Here is a 26,383-nt window from a genome sequence, read left to right on the forward strand (position 1 = left end):
CAACATTATATAGTCATTCTGAATTACCTATACATGCATCATCACAGACATTGGTCCATATGAAACTGAGACAACTTTCAATTGAACAATGAGAACAGTGAGGCATCGGCTACTTTGGGTACAGAGTGAAATTCAATAGTCTAGCAAGTTCAAGATTGGATTGTCAGTTCCAGAGGCCTATAATTCTGTGTCCTGACATTTGATACATAGATCAATGGGAAAATGTGTAATGTGTAGACCTTTACTTCAGAACGTTTTAAGTTATGTGTAAGTAATTAAGCAGGCTAATCATATTATGATTATTCTATTCGAGAATATATGAGGATGTGGTGGTCGTCGATCTTGTTCGTCGTCAGGCATCTGGCTGGCCCCCTATATGTCTAAACCCCTATTTGCATTGGGGAAACTATGCTACTGTGTGACTGTGTGTGCTGCCATCATTACATTTATGTAATAGTGGTAGAGAGTCTAAAGTAACTTTACAGGACTTCAACCACATGATGTGCACACTCAAGGGGAAGTAAGTTGGTTTTCTAGTCAATGCACTGTATGTGTGAATGTATGGGTGAATGTATGAGTAAATGTATGGGTGAATGTATGGGTGAATGTATGAGTAAATGTATGGGTGAATGTATGGGTGAATGTATGAGTAAATGTATGGGTGAATGTATGGGTGAATGTATGGGTGAATGTATGAGTAAATGTATGGGTGAATGTATGGGTGAATGTATGAGTAAATGTATGGGTGAATGTATGGGTGAATGTATGAGTAAATGTATGGAGGGATACAACAAAGCAAGTTGAAATGTGTATAATAACATGTTTACTATACATTCAAATATATACATATAATTGTAATAATTGGGATGTTGCTGTGAGGTGTGACCATTGTACAAAATAAAATGCATTTTAAAACGTCTCTCTGGTCTCTGCATCATGTCTAGAATCAAGACAGACAAACCCATGCACCAGGGAGGAGTCAAGACTTTCATTTTTACAATTCCCATTCCAGCATGATCACTTCCGTTATTTTTCAGAATGCTCATTCATTGGTCCGGTGCTTGACCGCTTGTCACTGCACTTGTTAATTTGCGTGCCCATCCTAAAGTCATGGATTAGGCCGTTGTCTGTTTGTTCACCAAAATCGGTTCAAATACAGCGCAGTTACGACAGTGAGTGGACTTTATTGAGGTATAGCAGGTACATCGTCATCATAGGTGAGAAATCTCTATAATTTATAACTGCATCTTGTCATGTTTCTGTAATAACCAATATGATCAATACATGTGTTTTTATTGCGTCGGTGGTTGGGTTATAGCCTACGTGTAATTATATTTTAATAGCCTACAGCAATAGTAAAATCCACCTTAATATCAAGATAATTATATATTTGTATTATAAGTAGGCCTATAATATTCATGGTTTATCAATATAAATATTTTTAAGGCGCATGTAGCCGATCGTATGAATTTAATTCCAGTATTCTGCCTGCCTTTCACGTAATCTTTTAGTGATTGGGAGTTGACTCTTTTTACTGACTCGGATCTTTTCGACTCGTTCAGTCAAATGAATGAATCTTTCGACTCATTTCGTTCATTTGAGTCAGTAGGCCTAATGCCCAGAGCACGCAGGAACCCCTATCGGCGAACGATGAACTAAAAACTCGAAAGAATCATGATTCTACAAGCCATCTCTTTCACCATAGGGGGCTTATTGGAGCTGTCATATGTGACAGAAATTTTGAAAACTGTGCTTCAAGCAATGTACATTTGTGATTGCTAGGCATATAAATACGATGATTTATTGATACCTTTGAAACGAGGTCTAGTTGCGGCCGCAACCGGACTAGATTAAGAACGACTCTTGGCAGAATATAACTGTTTGACAGCCGCGGGGGAGATTAGCCAATGTCCTTCTTCTTGAAAGTTTTATGGCAGACTACACCTACTGATTAATGTAAGAACAAATATTCCATGGGGGGACGATAAATCAAACAACCTCCCCACTCCTTCAGTCACAGTTGAAATCACATCCATACACAGCCTCAGGTGCCTGGTAGGACCGAGCATTCATCGACAGAATTCCTTGTAATGCCTCTGCAGAAAAATCCACGAGTCCCCCCCAAAAATGCTCAGCCGCATTCACAATGCCTATTTTCTCCGTTGCGCTGTGCAGTTGATAAACAAAGTAATAAACGCTACAAAGTCCACCTTCTTAACATACAACATGTCAGGATCCCTCTGTTGACAAGAGACATCATCTAGTGTCTTTACTCCTACTACCATTACTTCTTCACTTCTTTCTGCCACTCTTCTCGCCGCCTCTGGACAGGACACATTCTGGTCAGCCCTTATTCTTGCCGCATCCGTTTCCTTCACCCTGCCTAACAGGACACGTCAGGAATTCGGGTGCATGTTCACAAACCACAATTGCAGCATTTAGGCTCAGCAGGCAAATAATACTCCTCCCGTCTACATACACTTGACACATAATCAAGTAATTTACATTTGTCACACTGCATGGGTCTGTATACTGCAAGATTTTGCTCCAACTGATCAATTAGCTCAGTTGGTCAGGTGTGGTGCACACCTCTGGGCGGTATACTGTATTTTCCGATATACCAGTATTGATGCAAGGAGCGGTTTAACTTATTACTTTACCTTCGATAACGGCATTTGAATGTTTGGTTTGTTAAATGTGATACGATATGTGTAACGTCGATTTAGTTTACTTCACTTCTTGAGTAATCTCTCTCCGCTCTCACTCTCCATGCCGCTTTAAACACAGACCTAGCCCAGCCCCTGTCACTCAAGGAGCGCATTGGTTGTTCTTCGACCACTACTAGCCCAGCCCCTGTCACTCAAGGAGCGCGTGGTTGTTCCTCGACCACTACTAGACACTTGCATTCGGTCTGCATGGTCAATGCAACACATGTATCAGTGTTGATAAACAACGATGCTGTTTTCACTTTGCTTCTTAATATAAATTCACTAGTGTTCTTTTATGACACTATTCATTTGTGTTTCTTACACCTGCAAACAGCTAATTAGCAAATTGTGCCTAAATCTTGTTAGCCGCTAATGGTAATCGCTAGTTAGCTGGCTGGTTTGGCTGGCTAACGTTAGTTAGTTAGCTAGCTAATAAATGTACTGAGTAAGAGCAAACGTAGTTGGCTATACAGCCTGATAATACCAGTGATGGTGTAGACCTAAATGAGCATGTTGTTTGTGTAACAGTATCTTCACAATCAAAGAGTAATATGCGAAGCATGAATTTGTACCCTACATGAAGTAGTTTAGGGAAAATATTCAATGTAGACAAAGATTATAGGGTACCCTAGGAAACACTTATCAACGCTGCTTCCTACCTTGTCACAATTAACTCCTCCCTGGTATTTTCATTCGTTGTCATGTCAAAGTGCCCACTATATATTCTAACTATATAATTACAATTATCATAATCCATGATTCCAACAGTTAACACAAGTGTTTTGCTCTAAATCGCAAATCAAATTTCAATTGCAACATTTGGTTAAAAATAAGGCCTAGATTGTTTGTCCATATCGTCTATGAGGCAGAAATGGATGTAAATGCTGAAAATGATTTTTGGTTGAAGTTGAAATGTATAAAACAATCAGAATGGAGAAAGACCTTCTAGCCCGAAGTCCAGCGCGCTATTGACTGTACCGCAAAAGCATGCTCGAGCGGCAGAGTCGATATCCGCGCTTATAAACCCAGGGTCGTTACAATATAAACATTTTATTTTCAAAAACATAAAATACTGTGATATTACATTTTGGCCATATTGCCCAGTCCTACCTGACTAACTGAGATAATGTATTTGTTCAGTGGTTGCCTAAATTCAACACACCTGCATGGTCTTCCAGGTCAGTTAACTCAAAAACATGAAGCGGCACTCCAGGACCAGGGTTGCCTACCCCTGCAATAGGCTATCGTTCGAGAACTGCAGCAGCCACACAAACGATTCGCTCTTGAGTTCGAGTGTTAAGCAGAAGGTTGTGTATGTTTTGGTTCTACAAAGCTGTGTCCAATAACATTTAATAATCAAATGATTGCATTAATAATTTGTCAGTTATTTTCCTTCTCTATGATGCCTGTAACATGACTTTTCTGCTGTGCACATGATGGACTGTTGGTTGTCGTCTCTTGGAGCCGCTGAACCGGAGAATCGCGTATTAATCCTGCTTTGAATTAATTGCGGCCAGGCCGGCCAGCAGGTCAAACGAACGACTAAAATGAACGAGTCACTCGGAGAAAATAATTTTGACTCTCGAATCAGTGAAAAGAGTCGTTCAAAAAGAACGAACCGTTTGCGAACTTCACATCAATATTGTATTTGTGCAAGTCACTGTCCAGCTGGCAAGCGCTGCTGCCGACGTTGTCAATTTCAGTATAGGTTAATTAAAGCTATGCTGTCTTGACTTTCACAATCGTGACAATCGCATGTTTCTCATGTTCTGCAAATATTTTTTACCTCCTATTACTGCTTCCCCTTTCTATTTCTGACATTTTAAACAGCAGCCTGCTATGGTAGGCTATATATATGTCTTCCCCATGGTGTCTCGACGATTCAGGAATTTAATCTCACAAAATCTTGGGAATGGTGTTAAAAGAATTGCATTTGTTACTGATCTGTTGATAAGATTGGTGGTAGATGAAGGAGAGTTTAGGCCACACAGTACCGGGATAATTGTTATAGGAGTGCATGTTGTGCAAACAGCATTGGTCTGTTGCAACTTGCAATAAGAAAACAACGTCAATTGATTAATATTCTCGCATTATAGCCTACAAATATACATTGGAACATTGCTTCACCTTCACCATCTGGTGTGGACACTGTAACATGGTTGTGTGACGTGTGTGACTTCCTGTCTTTCCGTGACATGACTCTGATGTTGTGACCTTTTGTAACATAGGCTTCTGGTAACCAGACTCAGGTCTATTTGGGGGTCAGAACCCCTCCCAGGACAGTGTGCTCTTCCCAAAACAAACATAAAACCAAACCTTTATTAATTAGTGTGTTGACATTATTCATAAAGCATTTTTTGTTGTTGTATCAGGACCCGTATCCACAAAGCGTCTCAGAGTGCTGATCTAGGATCAGGTCCCCATCTGTCCATATCATTTGATTCTTTATGATCTAAAAGGCAATACTGATCATAGATCAGCACTCCTACTCTGAAGATGCCTTGTGGATACGGGCCCAGGCCTCTGGAACTCTGCCCCATTATATAACTCATGTTGGGTTTTATGCTGATCTCTGCAGATTAGGAAGCCAGTCAAGATCTCCACATTCACCTTCATTCGCATCGATAACCTGGTCCTCCATAGCACACTGCAGAATGGGATCCAGACAGGGTGATATACCAGGTAATACATGATGAACATCCTCCTTCATTGATCACGTGTGATACACATCATCAAAGATGAAAGCAAATAGAATTGATGACTAGTACCATTTCTTTGATTCCCAACACAATAAGATAGTAAATGTGATGGTGTGCTTCTTCATTTGACACACAAACGGTCCACTAGCGGTCAAATAAATTAGGTGATGTCATTAAATGTTGCTCTAATGTTTCTCTTACCATTGTCTTCAATTCCAGCACTGGAGTCTGGTGTATCGGGGGGATTCTTTGGGGGGTTCTCGTCCCCCATTGGTATGTCCAGACGAGCCTTTAGCTATGACGAGGCCCTGGACGCTCCCATGCACTCCCCTCCCCCTGACATGTGTGTCAACAACCCATGGAAGGACCCTCTCATCCCACAGAGGAAGTTCAAGAGGATTGTTGAGGTACAGAACCTAAATATCTCCTAGTTATCTATCCTGTTACTACATACAGTATAGAAGTTTATAGTTGTGTAATAGTACTTGTTGTGTAACGGCAACTGTAACGCTCAATGTCCAACCTGGCCGAGGTTATCACTGTAGAGTTTAATGAACCGTGGCTGGGAGAGTGACCACCCATAAAGCACGTAGTATTGTGTTCATATTAAACCCATTGGCCTGTTGTTATGTCCAGGAGGACGAGAGTGGCACCGGGAAGACACTGAACTTGTCTGCCAGTCAGTTTAACGTGGCAACAACAGCAGCACCGGTCAAGTCCCCTGTCCCCGTGGTCAAGGCCAAAGCCTCCTCGCTCATGAACACACTCATGATCAGTAAGTAGGAAAACAAACAAACTCACATTGTCAAATTTACAATGTATCTACACATCCAACATCGTTCAAAACACTGCTGCTACTCCGGTGGCCATTAGTCCGGTGGCCGTTTGATTAATTGTTCAGCAGTCTTATGGCTTGGGGGTAGAAGCTGCTAAGGAGCCTTTTGGTCCTAGACTTGGCGCTCCGGTACCGCTTGCCTTGCGGTAACATGTTAACATAGTGAGATACCTGTCAACTTTACAAAGTAACTAGACATCCAACATGCTAACACAGTAAGACATCCCAAATCCTGATGCACTCTGATCATACTATATGGAATATTGTAGAAATATCAGAATAGATGGTATACAGTTGAAGTCGGAAGTTTACATACACCTTAGCCAAATACATTTAAACTCCGTTTTTCACAATTACTGACATTTAATCCAAGTAATACATTCCCTGTCTTAGGTCTTAGTTGGGATCACCACTTTATTTTAAGAATGTGAAATTATTGAGAATTATTATTATTATTTTTTTCACTTTTTTTTTTATCACATTCCCAGTGGTTCAGAAATTTACATACACTCAATTAGTATTTGGTAGCATTTCCTTTAAATTGTTTAACTTGGATCAAACATTTCGGGTAGCCTTCCACAAGCTTCCCACAATAAGTTGGGTGAATTTTGGCCCATTCCTCCTGACAGAGCTGGTGTAACCGAGTCAGGTTTGTAGGCCTCCTTGTTCGCACACGCTTTTTCAGTTCTGCCCACACATTTTCTATGGGATTGAGGTCAGGGCTTTGTGATGGCCACTCCAATACCTTGACTTTGTTGTCCTTAAGCCATTTTGCCACAACTTTGGAAGTATGCTTGGGGTCATTGTCCATTTGGAAGACCCATTTGTGACCAAGCTTTAACTTCCTGACTGATGTCTTGAGATGTTGCTTCAATATATCCACATAATTTTCCTTTCCTCATGATGCCATCTATTTTGTGAAGTGCACCAGTCCCTCCTGCAGCAAAGCACACCCACAACATGATGCTGCCACCCCCGTGCTTCACGGTTGGGATGATGTTCTTCGGCTTGCAAGCCTCCCCCTTTTCCTCCAAACATAACGATGGTCATTATGGCCAAACAGTTCTATTTTTGTTTCATCAGACCAGAGGACATTTCTCCAAAAAGTACGATCTTTGTCCCCATGTGCATTTGCAAACCGTAGTCTGTCTTTTTAATGGCGGTTTTGTAACAGTGGCTTCTTCCTTGCTGAGCGTCCTTTCAGGTTATGTCAATATAGGACTTGTTTTACTGTGGATATAGATACTTTTGTACCTATTTCCTCCAGCATCTTCACAAGGTCCTTTGCTGTTGTTCTGGGATTGATTTTGCACTTTTGCACCAAAGTACGTTCATCTCTAGGAGAGAACGCGTCTCCTTTCTGAGCGGTATGACGGCTGCTTGTTCCCATGGTGTTTATACTTGCATACTATTGTTTGTACAGATGAGCGTGGTACCTTCAGGCACTTGAAAATTGCTCCCAAGGATGAACCAGACTTGTGGTGGTCTACAATTATTTTTGGTTGATTTGTTTTGATTTTCCCATGACGTCAAGCAAAGAGACACTGAGTTTGAAGGTAGGCCTTGAAATACATCCACAGCTACACCTCCAATTGACTCAAATGATGATGATGTCAATTAGCCAATCAGAAGCTTCTAAAGCCATGACATCATTTTCTGGAGTTGTCCAAACTGTTTAAAGGCACAGTCAACTTAGTGTATGTAAACTTCTGACCCACTGGAATTGTGATACAGTGAATTATAAGTAAAATAATCTGTCTGTAAACAATTGTTGGAAAAATGAGTTGTGTCATGCACAAAGTAGATGTCCTAACCGACTTGCCAAAACTATAGTTTGTTAACAAGAAATTTGTGGAGAAGTTGAAAAATTAGTTTTAATGACTCCAACCTAAGTGTATGTAAACTTCCGACTTCAAATGTATATATTGCACTGTATAGATCAGGGATGGGCAACTTGCGAATAATAGAATACCCAAGGTCTCTCAACTAGAAAACACACAGTCACTCAATTAGCCCATGTCAGCTACATTTTTTGAGATTGGTAAGTTAGTCTATTGGCCAGCTATTTAAACTTGTAGTAAGCATGGTCCAATGACTGACCGGAGTGGGGCCCATTGATCATCAATTTTCATATTAAACACAGTAAACATATGCCTCCACCCTTTGGCAAAATGGGTAGAATTGCAGGAAATAAGCTGTAAAACTGAACATTCTTCTCTCCGCCCCATGGCAAAATTCTTTGAATTGTATGAAATTAGTTATAAAATTACAAAATCTTCTCTCCACCCCATGGCAAAATGTGTAGAATAGCAGTAAATTAACCTTAAAACTACAATTTTTATCTTCACTGTCACGATGGGGGCCGCTAAAATGTTTTGCTCGCAGGGGGGGGTGGGGGAGTTTAGTTTTTGTTGTTGTCCCCACCCCCATCAAAGTTGCCCGTCCCTGTTCTAGATGATAGGAATGACATAGATAGATACAGTGGGGAGAACAAGTATTTGATACACTGCCGATTTTGCAGGTTTTCCTACTTACAAAGCATGTAGAGGTCTGTAATTTTTATCATAGGTACACTTCAACTATGAGAGACGGAATCTAAAACAAAAATCCAGAAAATCACATTGTATGATTTTTAAGTAATTAATTTGCATTTTATTGCATGACATAAGTATTTGATACATCAGAAAAGCAGAACTTAATATTTGGTACAGAAACCTTTGTTTGCAATTACAGAGATCATACGTTTCCTGTAGTTCTTGACTAGGTTTGCACACACTGCAGCAGGGATTTTGGCCCACTCCTCCATACAGACCTTCTCCAGATCCTTCAGGTTTCGGGGCTGTCGCTGGGCAATACGGACTTTCAGCTCCCTCCAAAGATTTTCTATTGGGTTCAGGTCTGGAGACTGGCTAGGCCACTCCAGGACCTTGAGATGCTTCTTACGGAGCCACTCCTTAGTTGCCATGGCTGTGTGCTTCGTGTCGTTGTCATGCTGGAAGACCCAGCCACGACCCATCTTCAATGCTCTTACTGAGGGAAGGAGGTTGTTGGCCAAGATCTCGCGATACATGGCCCCATCCATCCTCCCCTCAATACGGTGCAGTCGTCCTGTCCCCTTTGCAGAAAAGCATCCCCAAAGAATGATGTTTCCACCTCCATGCTTCACGGTTGGGATGGTGTTCTTGGGGTTGTACTCATACTTCTTCTTCCTCCAAACACGGCGAGTGGAGTTAGACCAAAAAGCTCTATTTTTGTCTCATCAGACCACATGACCTTCTCCCATTCCTCCTCTGGATCATCCAGATGGTCATTGGCAAACTTCAGACAGGCCTGGACATGCACTGGCTTAAGCAGGGGGACCTTGCGTGCGCTGCAGGATTTTAATCCATGACGGCGTAGTGTGTTACTAATGGTTTTCTTTGAGACTGTGGTCCCAGCTCTCTTCAGGTCATTGACCAGGTCCTGCCGTGTAGTTCTGGGCTGATCCCTCACCTTCCTCATGATCATTGATGCCCCACGAGGTGAAATCTTGCATGGAGCCCCAGACCGAGGGTGATTGACCGTCATCTTGAACTTCTTCCATTTTCTAATAATTGCGCCAACAGTTGTTTCCTTCTCACCAAGCTGCTTGCCTATTGTCCTGTAGCACATCCCAGCCTTGTGCAGGTCTACAATTTTATCCCTGATGTCCTTACACAGCTCTCTGGTCTTGGCCATTGTGGAGAGGTTGGAATCTGTTTGATTGAGTGTGTGGACAGGTGTCTTTTATACAGGTAACGAGTTCAAACAGGTGCAGTTAATACAGGTAATGAGTGGAGAACAGGAGGGCTTCTTAAAGAAAAACTAACAGGTCTGTGAGAGCCGGAATTCTTACTGGTTGGTAGGTGATCAAATACTTATGTCATGCAATAAAATGCAAATTAATTATTTAAAAATCATACAATGTGAGTTTCTGGATTTTTGTTTTAGATTCCGTCTCTCACAGTTGAAGTGTACCTATGATAAAAATTACAGACCTCAACATGCTTTGTAAGTAGGAAAACCTGCAAAATCGGCAGTGTATCAAATACTTGTTCTCCCCACTGTATATGGGATAGGATGGATGACATAATATCATTGCATTCAACATTGCTGCGCTAGACTAGTACACCACACTAGACTTGTATGTCCTACTGCTGACTGTGAACCCATCCCTGGTCCTTCAGAGCAGACCCAGGAGAGCCTCCAGAGGTTTGAGCTCCAGGCAGGGCTAACAGAAGCTGGCTACACCCCCCACAAGGGCCTCTCTGCAGAGGACACACGATTCCACCGCCTGGCTGAGGGGCAGATGCCTGTGAGTATGACAGGGACTGGAGGATTGACTGTTGGCACTGATACAAGATCAGCTTACCGTTGGAAAAAGCATATCCCAGTCCACTGGAGGGGTGGGCGGAGTGTAATGCTAAACCTTCCATCAATGCATGAGTTAATATCAGTTCAGACTCATGCTCTCTGACATACCATTTTGTATTCACTGATGACATTTGCATTTAAAGTTTATCAAAAGGTGGTCTATGATATGCAAGCTAGGTACTAAGGCAAGAAAATAATCACAAGTTCTGTAAATGTATTTGAGAATTTGATCATAGCTGTTCTGCTATTGTTACTGTATGTTTCAATGCAGAACCAAAAAATGCTTGTGCGCGATTGAGAAAAACTGTAGTGTTTGTAAATAGTTGGTGTAATTCCAGTCCTTTGATCAGTGCAGACTCATGCTATCTGAGTCATGCTACCTGACATACCATAGGTGGATGGGAGCAGGAGATAGTGTTATATAAGAGCAATCAATCTTGAAGAACTAGAAACATGCTCTCTCCCTCTAGAGTGTGCTTGGATATGTTTTTATTTTCTTTAAAGACCAGTATAATATAAATCTTGAATGTAACCCTCATGTGTGTCTGCCTGCCTGTGCAGTTGTTGTCTCTGTGGTGTATGATTAGGCTTGGGCCAGGGGTCAATGAGACTGTCCAAAGGTGTTGCATACAAGTGTCAACAGTTTGGATTCCATAGACCCATTTCCAGGCTGCATCATCAAAGAGGCTTGTTTATGTTGAAGTGAATACGACAACATCCAATTTCAGATGCAGATGGTTATCGTCTACTACAACATTGCGGATGTCATCATGGAATTGATTATCTAGCACACTAGCAAGCCAGCGAGGCAAGGTAAAATGTCACAAACCGTGCTAGATAAAGCCAGAACAATAATATACTTGTTGAACATAGCTATAGCCACCAGTCTGGTTTATTTTCATAGTCATAACTCACACACTGTTAACTTTGATACGAGGAAGGGTGCGCATAGCTCGAATGTGCCGTTTGCTTGTAAACAAAAGACGTCTCTATAGAGCCAACCGATTGCATGCTATTCTTAAATATCGACATATAGTATGTTACATATAAGCTTAGCTTCCCCTATTGCATGCAGCACCTATGCAGATATACAGTACGTACTGAACTTGTACACATGTACATAAATAGAATACATTGCTTTAGAACATGACCTACCGCTTGCATGTAAATATCTGACTGGATAGAATCTCCAACAGTGGCCAAGGGTATATCGTCATGACTGCAAGGTGTCCCGATATCTTTTCCAACTGTACATTATTTGGTTTTAATGCCCATTCTAGAATGCCCTTCTAGCCAATCAGAAACCAGTATTCAACAATGCTGTGGTATAATTAAGAAATAAGGCCTGAGGGTATATGGTATGAGGCCAATATACTGTACTATGGCTAAGGGCTGTTCTTATGCACAACGCCGTAGTATATTGGTCATATACCACAAATGCCTGAGGTGCCATATTGCTATTATAAACTGGCTACCAATGTAATTAGAACAGTAAACAAGTAGTTTTGCGTCATACCCGTGGTATATTTAAGCAATAAGGCATGAGGCGGTGTGGTTTATGGCCAATATACCCCGGCTAAGGGCTGTTATGCACGACGCAACACGGTGTGCCTGGATACAGCCCGTAGCCATGTATATTGGCCATATACCACAAACCCCCGAGGTGCCTTATTGCTATTATAAACTGGTTACCAACGTAATTAGAACAGTAAAAATAAATGTTTTGTTCTTCCCTGTCAGCCAATCAGCATCCAGGAGCCAAACTACCCAGTTTATATTGACATGTAAAGTAATCCAATCAATCTGAATACTAAAACATTAAAATACATTTATCTAAAGTAGCAAGTAGAATTATAACCAACCCCGTTACATATATGAATTCAATCAATATCCACTCATGTTACACAGTCATTTTAGTATTGTAATCATAATCTATATTCAGTTATTTTATAGGTGAATGGTATCCACATATATGGTGGACTCATTTTCATCAACACATATAATGGCTCGACAATAGCTTATATACATTTTACCCTTTGTGTAAAATAAACACCACTAATAAAGTTTATGAAAATGCTACTGGATATAGAAATTGTCACCCACAATAAAGCAGGGCTATTTCCTTGTGTGATGTATTTGTTTTTTGATCATCTGATTTGTTGCCAGGTTCTCGATTCGATTTCGGGTTCTATGTTCTTTTGACACTTGTATTAAACCATAGATAGTGCCGTATGTTCCACTGAGGTATAATAAGAATGAGTCTGTTCTAGAATTTATTTCTCTGTGCTTTGCATGTTGCCAGGCAACACCCTTAAAATGACATGATCGCCCATATTTTCCTTAAACAGCCAATCAGAAAGCCTGTAACAAAGGGGATTTTTTTTTCCGGTTTGTAGCTAACTTAGCTAGCTACACATCATTGTACCTCCGTCTCCGTGCTTTATTTGTCAATTAAACTTGAATACAAAATACGAATAATGGATAAAGTGACAGAGTGGATCGTACTGGAAAGTCAAAGGAATCTTCTCATGAAAAGGTATTTCATTAGATTTATGATTCATTTTCCTTGACAATATCCTGTATGTCGAGGCCTAACGTTCGCTAAATTAACCTAACAGTAAAATAAACGGAGGCCTACCGTACGTTTGCAACAAAAACAAGCTGAAACGAAGGTAATTTAACATACAGTATATACACAATGAATAGTCATATAGCTGATTGGGTAATAATTATTAACTTCTGTCTAACGTTATACCGGCAACAGAAACGGGGACACTTTGTGCTAAACTACCGTAGCTTGCTATCTAACGTTGTTTGGTGAGGTCCCGGTTAAACAAACAGTTTATCAGGCTAGAGCCAGTTTCTGCCAGTCTGGCCCTAGCGTGTATTGACGAACCTTCGACTCCGTAGCACATCGATACAATATATACGACGTTTTTGTTGTTGTTAGTTTCAACAGCGCGTACAACCATATTTTCTCCTAATCAATGAGTGATTTATTGCAACTTGTAACAAGTAACGTTAAAATTGTTACTTTTGCTGCACATGTATGTGTACCCTGAGTATACAAAACATTATGAACACCTTCCTAATATTGAGTTTATAAGAACAGCCTCAATTCGTAGGGGCATGGACTCTACAAGGTGTAGAACGCATTTCACATTGATGTCGGCCCATGTTGACTACAATGCTTCCCACCGTTTGGGTGGTGGACCATTCTTGATACACACGGGAAACTGTTTTTAACCGATCTACACCGATTTTGAAGTGGATTTAACAGGTGACATCAGTAAGGGATCATAGCGTTCACCTGGATTCACCTGGTCAGTCTGTTATGGAGTGTTCTTAATGTTTTGTATACTCAGCGTAGATAGTACATTTGATGTTTTCAGCATATCACAAACTGTTTCTCCGTATTGGTTTTTGATTTGGGCAAGTTAAAGCTGTGTTTTGACATTTGGCTATTTATCAAATTGTCTTGTCAACAGGAAGCAGTGACAGCATCGTTTTCAACTTAAGTTTTAGGATTATAAATTGATCTTTCCAATGGTATTGTACTTAATCATGTAAAAACTGTGGAATGAGTCTGAAATCGTGCTGCAATTAATTTTATTTTATGATATACCAGAAATCACAATCGAGTTTGCCCTTCCTACTAAAAGGGTGTGCTCTATCAATGTCACATTGTCAGGGATTTACCCCCCTCCTGGGTCTTTGACAGGTTCATGGGTGTGACATTAACATGTGGTCCCTGACCAACCGTCTGGAGCCGTGGTCGACACCAGATTTGGATTCGACAGGCAGGGTTCCAAAAGGTTATGTTTCGGTCAGGTGCTGAAACCCTAGAGGAAACCCCTAGATAGAATGTTAGGAGCAGAGCAAACCAAGAGGGGACAGACAGTGCATCAGCCACATTGGAATGATGAGCAGTACAGTGAGCAGAACTCAAGAGCAACGATTGCAACCTGGAGAACAGACAGAGAGAATGCAGGTGCATTGTACATACAGAGGTACTGGATATTCATCCCAATATTCCCCGACAGAATGGAGGATGATGAACATTGAGAATATCGTTCCAGAGATGGTAGTAACCAAAATCCACAGACTCAAAATGGTAAGATTGGAGCTTTTTCACTAGCCTATAGCATAGTTCTATGGACTATGGAATTAGCTGGGAAACTCTCTAGATTGCCTAATCTTCTGTGAATATTGCTACCTAGCTGGGGAACCATATTGGCAGGCTTATCCTGCTATGGGTAATAGGGATGTTTGTGACAGGTCTTGACGGTGGTTTGGTTTCTTTCTGGGTGGGTGGGTGCAGGACAAGTGGTTTGCCTGTCTTGTTTGGCCTAGGAAGAACACTCCCTTTCTTGATGCGTTTGAGTTATACACATAATAAAAATACTTGATATGCAGTGAGCTTCTAATTTTGGACTGATGGGAATGGGATCCCTGCGTAGAGAGGGTTATTAGAAGGCCATTTGTCTTTGTGCCGGTCCAGTGGAATTTGTAGCCTGTTGGCCCACCAGTGTATCTTCAATCCTTCTGTTCAGTGCCCCCTCAGTGGCTATCTCTCCCATTGACTGAGGTTAAGGGCGGTCAACGGTTTCCAATAACCCTTAGTTTGACACAGAAACAAATGGGGGGGGGGGGACAGGCCAAACTGGGCTTTGGTTTGTGTGTTTGTGGCCAGCCATCATTTGACTCGTCTCAATGTCACAATCCTGCTGTGTCTTCTTGTCATGTGTGTTGTCTGTAAATGTTTTGCAAAACACACACCTCTCTCTCCCTCATGGGCTGCAGACAGGGAGCTACTGAACAACATCTCTAAGCTGCATCTTTCTACCTCTTTGTCTCTGCAGAAGCTGAGAATGCCAAGCGGGGACTTCAAGGAGGACAGGCTTTCGACATCAGCTCAATCCACACCTTGTGGCACCCCTTCCGGGACCCCCTCCGTTACCCCCAGCGTCAGTCCCCACGCCTCACCGATACTCAACCGCAGGTATGTAGTAAAATATAATTTCTCCACTGATACTCAACCCCAAGTATGTAGTACAATAGAACTTCTCCACTGATACTCAACCCAAGTATGTAGTAGAATAGAACTTCTCCACTTTCCTCAGAATAAGCAATAGATGCAAAGATAAGTTTCAGATGGCACTTTTGTGTACAACTGTTCAATGTCTCTAATATCGTTAATGTGTGTGGGGGCACAGGAGCTGGTTCAACAGCCTGAGTCCAGCACCGTTTCTCACCACACCGGAGCTCGGCAGTCCTAACTTCAGCCCAGAAATGGGAGGCAATGAGGGAGGAGGAGCAGGAGGGGAGAGGTGGAGCTTCTTTGGAACTTCTCGCCCAGTAGTACAGAAGTCCTCTACTGACCCTGGTTCAGAAACCAACACAGGTGAGAAATCAGTCCCTCAGGAGTCTCTATTATTATGAATGGTGGCTGAGCTGTCATTGTGGACTTTGTGTTCCCGAGAGAGAATACTTTAAAAAATAACTTGGAATGTAATGGATGTTGCCGTTTTTGCTATATTGATTATATACCTTTCTGTCAGTTGAGTAACATCCTTGTCTCCTCTGCTGTCCCTCAGGCTTCACACTACAGTCGTACTTTGGCGTGCCAAAGTCCAACACCATGGAAGGCATTAAGACCCAGGTCAACCTCATGGTGGATGACCCCGCCAAGTTCAACCCCCCCAAGATCGAGATCAGCGGCATCGAGGGCAAGAGACCCCCCCAGACTCGCCCACACAAACTCAAACCCCGGGACATGAACGTCCTGACGCCGTCAGGATTCTGACACCCCCAGGAGGCCCTTCTCCTGAATTCTACCGACCCTCGCCCCCCGTCGCCCCCTGTCGGCCAGTAGCTGGTCTACTACCCTCCTCTGTCTTCTCGGCCTCTATGGAAGCCCTGAGACGTAGAAAATGGAGAAGCTACAGAACTATCCCCCTATTCCCTAAACCTTACTGTTCTACCTGACCCTATTCCTGCTGATGGTGAACCTACTATAGACATCTCCCTCTTTAGTGCCAACCCTCCTTGGTCCAATTAAAGCACCAAACGGAGTATTTCCAACCACCTCGCCTCAAGAGGGTCACTTCTTCAGTTTCTGGGTGCTTTGGCATATGGTGCCCGGTTGCCATTGTCGTCTGCGATGTCATGAGGTTGAAATGGTGGTTTTGATGTCTCATGAGTCACTGAACCAGTACCTGGGCTTGAGGAGACCGTGATGTCTCATGAGTCACTGAACCAGTACTTGGGCTTGAGGAGACCCTGAATATGACGAGATCTTCTCTGACGCTCAGGATCCTTCAAGTCAAAGTCCCATTAACTGGCTCTGCAAATGTTATGTCAAAATACATTCTGTACTCACCACAATTTGGCGTTTCGCAGAGCAACTATCGTCGTTACTGCCGTTACGCATGGCGTTTACCTCCTAAAAATGTGTTTTGGGATACTGTACTGCTGCTGGATCAGCCGACCTGTGTGTGGCAGTAATGAGTCATTGGATTTGGCGCATGCGCATTTGGTCAAAGATAGTTGCTCTGTGAAACGTGATATTGTGGTGAGTACTGAATGTATTTTGACATAACATTTGCAGAGTCAGTTAATGGGACTTTGAATTGAAGGATCCCGGGCGTCAGAGGAGATGTTGTCATATTGTCTCCTTAAGCCCAGGTACTGGTTCAATCAGTTCCCTGCTCTGACTGACAAAAACCGCCATGGTTCATTATATTGAACTCCCTCTCGCTAAAAGCACTACAGCCCCCAGCCAATGCAATTTCACTCAACTAGACTCCATCACCTCTGACAGTCTTATGCTTTTGTAGTTTGATAGTTTTGTATAGTTCTTTTGGGGGGGGAGCAGTGAGTGTGGTATTACTGATGTTGTGCCTAAGCTTGCTTCTGACGTCTGCCATATCAGTTGACTTTTTATTTGACAGTCTTAGTACTATTACTTAAGTTAGTTATTGGATGAGAGCGTGGCTACTGCTAACCTGGAATTTAAATAATAAAAATCCAGATATTATGTTATTGCTATTAAATGGTGTGTTATGATATTTCCATATACAAGTCTGTAATGCTTTAAGAATATATTGATATGAAGGCCTATGCATTGAATTAGTCATTTGAAATGTGTTTTTTATATTAACTATTACTTTAGAATCAATGCTGTTTTTGCAAGATGTTTATGAATTCCAATAGTTCGTTGCACAAGGGATAGCTTTTCCCACTGAATTCAGCTGTAAATAAACTCAACACAAACGAAATGACTCCCATGTTTCTGGTCTGAATGTTATTTCTCTTAAAGGTTGACTCTAAAGGGCCGGGAAGACCCCTCCCCACCATATAAAAGGACAGGGCATACTTTGTTTATGAAACAGCTTCAGTCGATTTAAAGATTAACATTTTGGGGGGGAATGGGGTTGCTAACTAGTGTATTTTATGTTGCATGATTGTCTAACACCCCACACTCTTAAAATCCTCCATTAGGGTGTGCTGTTAGGTTAACTATTTAAGTTGTGAAACTTTTGCTGATTTGACAGTTGCATCTCATGGACGCTAGATGGCACAAGGCTCAGTGAAATTATGAGTAGTGCAAAGATATACAGTGCCTTCATATGTATTCACAGCCCTGAATCAATACTTTGTAGAAGCACCTTTGGCAGTTATTCATTACAACTGAGTGTTTCTGGATACGTGTCTTAAGAGCTTTCCACACCTGGATTGTGGCACATTTTCAAAATTCTTCAAGCTCTGTGAAATTGTTTTTTAATCATTGCTAGACAACCATTTTCAGATTTTGCCATAGATTTAAGTCAAACCTGTAACTTGGCCACTCAGAACGTTCACTGTCTTCTTGGTAAGCAACTCCAGTATAGATTTGGCCTTGTGTTTGGTGGAAAGCAGACAACTAGGTTTTCCTCTAGTTGGCTCCATTTAGTTATTTTTTTTAATCCTGAAAAGCTCCCCAGTGCTTAATGATTAAAAGCATACCCATAACATGATGCAGGCCACCACTATGCTTGAAAATATGGAGAGTGGTGCTCAGTAATCTATTGTATTTGCCATAAACAATACACTGTATTCAGGACAAAAAGTTGATTCCTTTGCCACATTTTTTGCAGTATTACTTTAGTGCCTTGTTGCAAACAAAATGCATGTTTCGGAATATTTTTATTCTGTACAGCAGAGTTCTTCAACCCTGAGATTTACCTTCCTGGAGATTTACTTTCAACTAGCTGATTATTAGAATCGGGTGTGCTAGATTAGGGTTGGAGCAAAAACCTACAGGGCAATTAGGTTAGTATTGTGGAGTAACTACAATGTTGTTGATCCAGCACGACTGGCCCTTAAATGTACACGGAGAGCCAACATTAATAATAGACATGTCAGTCTATCAGGACTCAAAGTGGAGGAGAGATTGACTTCGTCACTGCTTGTCTTTGTAAGTGGTGAATGCACCGAGCTGTCTGTTTAAACTACTCGGACACCCATTGATACCCCACAAGACATGCCACCAGAGGTCTTCACAATCCCCAATTCCAGAACAGACTACGGGAGGTGCACAATACTACATAGAGCCATGACTACATGGAGCTCTATTCCACCTCAGATAACTGATGCAAGCTGTAGAATCAGATAACAGATTAAAATACACCTTATGGAACAGCGGGGACTGTGAAGAGACACACACACAGGTAGACACACGCATACGCACACCAGTGCTAGCACACGCAATCTACACACACGTGCATTGTAATATTGTTGTATAGTGGTATATATTTTGTGTTGTGGTGTGACAGTGTTATTTTATGTAATGTTTTATCTCTTGTTTTATGTGTAATGTAAGTGTCTTAACGTGTTTGGACCCCAGGAAGAGTAGCTGCTGCCTTGGCAGGAACTAATGGGGTTCCATAATAAACCCCAGGAAGAGTAGCTGCTGCCTTGGCAGGAACTAATGGGGTTCCATAATAAACCCCAGGAAGAGTAGCTGCTGCCTTGGCAGGAACTAATGGGGATCCATAATAAACCCCAGGAAGAGTAGCTGCTGCCTTGGCAGGAACTAATGGGGATCCATAATAAACCCCAGGAAGAGTAGCTGCTGCCTTGGCAGGAACTAATGGGGATCCATAATAAACCCCAGGAAGAGTAGCTGCTGCCTTGGCAGGAACTAATGGGGATCCATAATAATCCCCAGGAAGAGTAGCTGCTGCCTTGGCAGGAACTAATGGGGATCCATAATAAACCCCAGGAGGAGTAGCTGCTGCCTTGGCAGGAACTAATGGGGATCCATAATAAACCCCAGGAAGAGTAGCTGCTGCCTTGGCAGAAACGAATGGGGATCCATAATAAATACAAACTGACTCAAGACACTTCAGCTTTTAATTTTGTATTAATTTGTAAAAAATTCTAAAAACATAATTCCACTTTGACATTATGGGGTATTGTGACAGCCATTACAATAGTTAGATAGGATGCTGCATTTCCAGCATAGTTGTCTCAATATTTATTTGAAGGGCAAAACCAACACTTTACCCATTAGGCTTTCTAACCATTCACCTGCAATGGCGAGTTAAAGTGTGCCAATGCACCAGTCTGGTAGGGGCACACCTTCCCTTAGTCTGTTTCCTGGTGATAAAGGGCAGAATCCATTTCTTCCTCGACCTGACTGACATGAGCTATTCTATGTTTACAATCCTGATCAATCTCTCACCAGTTACTGACAGGCTTTGTGTGTCAACAGTAATAATTTAAGCTTGCTCATCCAGGCAGAAACACCCCTGTCAGACAGGCTATTGCAATGGTTCCCAACAAGGGGTACTAGGACCCCTGGGTTGTAAACTCAGCATAAAAAGAAACGTCCCTTTTTCAGGACCCTGTCTTTCAAAGATAATGCGTAAAAATCCAAATAACTTCACAGATCTTCATTGTAAAGGGTTTAAACACTGTTTCCCATGCTTGTTCAATGAACCATAAACAATTAATGAACATGCACCTGTGGAATGGTCGTTAAGACACTAACAGCTTACAGACGGTCGGCAATTAAGGTCACAGTTATGAAAACTTAGGACACTAAAGAGGCCTTTATACTGACTCTGAAAAACACCAAAAGAAAGATGCCCAGGGTCCCTGCTCATCTGCGTGAACGTGCCTTAGGCATGCTGCAAGGAGGCATGAGGACTGCAGATGTGGTCAGGGCAATAAATTGCAATGTCCGTACTGTGAGACGCCTAAGACAGCGCTACAGGGAGACAGGACGGACAGCTGATCGTCCTCGCAGTGGCAGACGACGTGTAACCATTCTTGATACACACAGGAAAATGTTGAGCGTGAAAAAGCCAGCAGTATTACAATTCTTGACACAAACCGGTGCGCTTGGCACCTACTACCATTCCCTGTTCAAATGCATTTAAATATTTTGTCTTGCCCATTCACCCTCTGAATGGCACACTCATAATCCATGTCTCAAGGCTTGAAAATCCTTCTTTAACCTGTCTCCTCCCCTTCATCTAAACCGATTGAAATGGATTTAACAGGTGACATCAATAAGGGATCATAGCTTTCACTTGGAGTCACCTGGTCAGTCTATGTCATGGAAAGAGCTGGTGTTCCTAATGTTTTGTCCACTCAGTGTATTTAGTACTTATTGAGACTTCACCTGCCACAAGAAACCAGTGAGACAGAACAGGGATACAAAATGAATTAGTACATACCTTTTTGACTTATTGTCATAGCATATCAACTGCTTATGATAAATCAATTGCTAATAATTACTGATAACATTGGTAATAGCTGAGATATGGTCAAATGGGGGGAAAGACCTGAGTAAAGAACATCAGAGTACGTTCTTGAGAAGGGTGTGGTTCACAATTTGGCTTCTCCCTTTGTGGTTTACAGCATGTATAGTACAGTCATGGCTGGAATCATTGATTCTTGAAGAATTCTTCATGAGCTCAGTTCAACTGTCATACCCTATCAAAACCCAAAATATAAGCTTGTTTTACTGCAATGTTCGCAAACAATGTCAATGTAAGCAAAGACTGTAAAGCCTCGAAACACCACCTAATGTATCTATAGATCTGTCTATGAATTTGAGTGTTACATTTCTTCAGCCCTATCCCTCAACTTTTTACCAAAATGCCTTGATAGTTTTTTAAGGTTAGGAGTAGGTTTCAAATCAGATTGAATGACTGTGTGGCTGTGCCAGCTAGTGACTATTCTGCGGAGCTGCCTTCAGGGAAGATTCATGACAATAAATGTCAACCTGCACAACTTTCATCTATGACCCTTACTGGTTTGGAAGTGGCCAATGCCCTTGTCTTGGAGGTAGCTTCCTAACCCCCTCCCACTTATAGTTTGGCCAAAAGCCATGTATTTAGAGAGTTGGGCCAATGCAGTTTCTGCATTATGATGCATTTACATGACAGTACAATGTTCTATGGCAGCCATGTTAGCTCCCCATTAACATTATATTGGGAATATTTAAACAATGCTATGTAACAGAATTTCTAGAATTAGAACAATTTTCAAATTCTCACGGTAGTCTTAACTCTCCAAATATATGGCTCTGGTTTGGCCTAATTAAAGGCTTTCAGTGCATCCAGATCTGATTTTCAGGTGGTTCAGAGAGTGAGAGGGCAGACATCAAATGGACCAGGCATGTACAGGCATGAGTTACAGTCTTAGGTCCAGAGATTTGCAGTGTTTAGTGAAAGGCCTAAATGGAGGACCAGGAGAGAGGGAGGAGGAACCGGGAAAGGGAGAGTGAAGTGATGACAGAAGGAGAGCAGCAGGCGAGATGGATTTAATGTTGGTGTTAAACAGCAGAGTAGACGACTGCACGCACACACACACAGGGGTGTCATGCACCCAGTCCTGTAGGAAGGGGCACAAAGCACGTGATGATGGAGGGGGATGGAGAATATAGCATTTTTCAAACACCGGAAACAGATCGATCCAGCTGAGAATTAGCTGGGGCCACAGCCCATAACCACCCCTGGATTCCCTTAGTTACTTCAGTAACATTAAACCCACACTATCAGCAGGCTAAGGCACAAAACAAAAGTCATAAGACTGTTACTAACATACAGTGCCTTCTGAAATAATTCAGACCCCTTGACTTTTTCTACATTTTGTTAGGTTACAGCCTTATTCTAAAATTGATTAAATAGTTTTTTCCAATTCATCAATCTACACACAATATCCCATAATGACAAAGCAAAATGAGAAATGTGACATTTTGCTAAATAATAAAAAACTTAAATACAACATTTGCATAGGTATTGAGACCCTTCAATCAGTACTTTGTTGAAGCACCTTTGGCAGCGATTACAGCCTTGAGTCTTGTCGGGTATGATGCATCAAGCTTGGCACACCTATATTTGGGGGGTTTCTCCCATTCTTCTCTGCAGATTCTCTCAAGCTCTGTCAGGTTGGATGGGGAGAGTTGCTGTCTCTCCAGAGATGTTTGATCGGGTTCTGGCTGGGCCACACAAGGACATTCAGAGACTTGTACCGAAGCCACTCATGCGTTGTCTTGGCTGTGTGCTTAGGGTTGTTGTCGTGTTGGAAGGTGAACCTTCGCTCCAGTCTGAGGTCCTGAGAGCTCTGGAGCAGGTTTTCATCAAGGATCTCTCTGTACTTTGCTCTGTTCATCTCTGCCTCGATCCTGACTAGTCTCCCAGTCCCTGCCCCTGAAAAACATTCCCATAGCATGATTCTGTCACCACCATGCTTCACCGTAAGGATGGTGCCAGGTTTCCTCCAGATGTGACGCTTGGCATTCAGGCCAAAGAGTTCGATCTTGGTTTCATCAGACCAGAGAATCTTGTTTCTCATGGTCTGAGAGTCTTTAGGTGCCTTTTGGCGAACTCCAAGCAGGCTGTCATGTGCCTTTTACTAAGGACTGGCATCCATCTGGCCACTCTACCATAAAGGCCTGATTGGTGGAGTGCTGCAGAGATGTTTGTCCTTCTGGAAGGTTCTCCCATCTACACAGAGGAACTCTAGAACTCTGTCAGAGTGACAATCGGGTTCTTGATCACCTCCCTGTCTAAGGCCCTTCTCCCCCGATTGCTCTGTTTGGCCGGGTGGCCAGCTCTAGGAAGAGCCTTGGTGGTTCCAAACTTCTTCCATTTAAGAATGATGGAATCCACTGTGTTCTTGGGGACCTTCATCCCTTCCCCAGATCTGTGCCTTGACACAATCCTCTCTCGACGCTCTACGGACAATTCCTTCGACCTCATGGCTTGGTTTTTGCTCTGACATGCACTATCAACTGTAGGACCTTATATAGACAGGTGTGTGCCTTTCCAAGTCATATCCAATCAATTGAATTTACCACCGGTGAACTCCAATCAAGTTGTAGAAACATCTCAAGGATGTTCAATGGAAACAGGATGCACCTGAGCTCAATTTCGAGTCTCATAGCAAAGGGTCTGAATACTCATGTAAATAAGGTATTTCTGTTTTTAATTTGTAATAAATTTGCAAACATTTCTAAAAACCTGTTTTTGCTTTGTCATTATGGGGTATTGTGTGTAGATTGCTGAGTATTCATATTTATTTAATCCATTTTAGAATAAGGCTGTAAGGTAAAAAGGAATAAGTAAAGGGGTCCGAATACTCTCAGAAGGCGCTGTATAACATAACACTCCATTTCACGTTGTGCCTAAGAGCAGCCCTTAGCCGTGGTATATTGGTCAGCTACCACACCCCATTGGCCTTCTTGCTTAAATAATGCCCTATTGGAGAGGGCTGGAGATGTTACCTGGATTCATTAGCAATAATGCTAGTTTATTTAGTAAATCTTTTGTTAACTCTTATTTTCTGAAAACTGAATTGCTGTATAAGTAAGCATTTCATGGTAAGGTTTACACCAGTAGTCCATATACAGTAGTCTACATAGAGTAGTCCAGATAGAGCAGTCTACATACAGTTGTCCACTTACAGTAGTCTACATCCAGTAGTTCACATACAGTAGTCTACATACACTAGTCCACATGCACTAGTCCACATACAGAAGACCATTTATGGCACTTCAGTCTGCTCTGAGAATTGTTTTATTGAAAACTAACCAAAATACAAAAAATGACAGTACTGATGTTTCACAGGAACCAATCGAAGGTGACACTCATTCACAGGAACCAATCAAAGGTTTCATTCATTCACAAGAACCAATCAAAGGTGATACTAATTCACTGGAACAACTAGTGACACTCATTCACAAGAACCAATTAAAGGTGGAAACCATTCACAAGAACAAATTAAAGGTGGCACTCATTGACAAGAACCAATCACAAGAACCAATTAAAGGTGAATCTCATTCACAAAAAACAATACAAAATGACACTAATTCACAGGAACCAATCAAAGGTTGCACTCATTCACAGGAACCAATCAAAGGTGCCACTCATCCACAGGAACCAGTCAAATGTGGCAATCATTCACAGGAACCAGTCAAAGGTGACACTCATTCACAGGAACCATCCAAAGGTGACACTCATTTTCAGAAACAACTAGTTATAGTCATAGAGAAAGGCAATAATTTTTACACACTTTCAAAAACAGCTAGTGACGCTGGTTGACAAGAGGGCTGGTTTAACATGTGTTAGGGGGTGGTGTAGTGTGGAGAAGTGTGCGTGGTATGATCTGTGACTTCATAGCCACATCTGTGTGTGATTCAGGCAGCCTGGCTTGGAGCCTGGAGGTGACCCTGTTCCTCTGAGGGGAGGGTTATGCTACACTGAGAGGGGCACTGAGTTGGGGATAGAAGAGTTGTCCTTTTTAACTGTGGAATGAAAACTTTTTTGAAACAAATCCAGAGGAACTCCATCAGGAACTCCTGTTTAAATCCAGTGGTTGTATGTGTGTATGGATGTGCATTTACAGGGAATTCGGAAAGTATTCAGACCCCTTCACTTTTTCCACAATTTGTTACGTTACAGACTTATTCTAAAATTGATTAAAACATTTCCCCCCCCCCTCCTCAACAATCTACACACAATACCCCATAATGACAAAGCAAAAACAGTTTTTTAGAAATGTGTGTGGGGGGGACAAATTTATTAAAAATAAAATACTGAAATATCACATTTACACATTTACTCCATCATTTTTAAATGGAAGTTTGAAACCAGCAAGACTCTTCCTAGAGCTGGCCACCCGGCCAAACGGAGCAATCGGGGAGAGGGTCTTGACCAGGGAGGTGACCAAGAGGCTGATGGTCTCTCTGATAGAGTTCTAGTGGAGATGGGAGAACTTTCCAGCGCTCCACCAATCAGGCTTTTATGGTAGGGTGGCCAGACGGAAGCCAATCCTCAGTAAAAGGCACATGACAGCCTGCTTGGAGTTTGCCAAAAGGCTCCTAAAGGACTCTCAGTCCATGAGAAACATGGAAACAGAATTCACCGAACTTATTGTGGGAAGCTTGTGGAAGGCTACCTGAAACGTTTGACCCAAGATAAACAATTTAATGGCAACGCTACCAAATATGAATTGAGTGTATGTAAACTTCTGACGCACTGTGAATGTGATGACATAAATAAAAGCTGAAATAAATCATTCTCTCTACTATTCTGGCATTTCACATTCTTAAAATAAAGTGTTGATCCTAACTGACCAAAGACAGGGAATTTTTACTAAAATTAAATGTCAGGAATTGTGAAAAACTGAGTTTAAATGTTTTTGGTTAAGGTGTATGTATGTAAACTTCCGATTTCAACTGTAACTGCCTT

At 41.9% G+C, this 26,383-nt stretch overlaps 1 protein-coding gene across 1 annotated transcript; it reads left to right on the forward strand.

Annotated features, from left to right (window-relative positions):
- Window positions 1-1,077: 1,077 nt before the first annotated feature.
- LOC139581446 (putative monooxygenase p33MONOX) lies at window positions 1,078-17,918 on the forward strand. Its single transcript, XM_071411215.1, has 8 exons — window positions 1,078-1,217; window positions 5,287-5,390; window positions 5,627-5,814; window positions 6,044-6,182; window positions 10,448-10,575; window positions 15,497-15,636; window positions 15,851-16,038; window positions 16,232-17,918. Exons 2-8 carry the CDS (start codon window positions 5,363-5,365, stop codon window positions 16,438-16,440), a joined length of 1,020 nt encoding a protein of 339 aa, XP_071267316.1. The 5' UTR covers window positions 1,078-1,217; window positions 5,287-5,362; the 3' UTR covers window positions 16,441-17,918.
- The last annotated feature ends 8,465 nt before the right edge of the window (window positions 17,919-26,383 follow it).

This window comes from Salvelinus alpinus, chromosome 7 (genome assembly GCF_045679555.1).
Source record: "Salvelinus alpinus chromosome 7, SLU_Salpinus.1, whole genome shotgun sequence".
NCBI lineage: Eukaryota > Metazoa > Chordata > Actinopteri > Salmoniformes > Salmonidae > Salvelinus > Salvelinus alpinus.

Bases quoted from the DNA above. Each gene is read 5' to 3' on its own strand.
- LOC139581446 (XM_071411215.1), top strand. From the start codon at position 5,363: ATGGGATCCAGACAGGGTGATATACCAG. The intron at 5,391-5,626 runs GTAATACATGAT...CTTCAATTCCAG, and splicing joins CAGACAGGGTGATATACCAG to CACTGGAGTCTGGTGTATCG. The intron at 6,183-10,447 runs GTAAGTAGGAAA...CTGGTCCTTCAG, and splicing joins CATGAACACACTCATGATCA to AGCAGACCCAGGAGAGCCTC.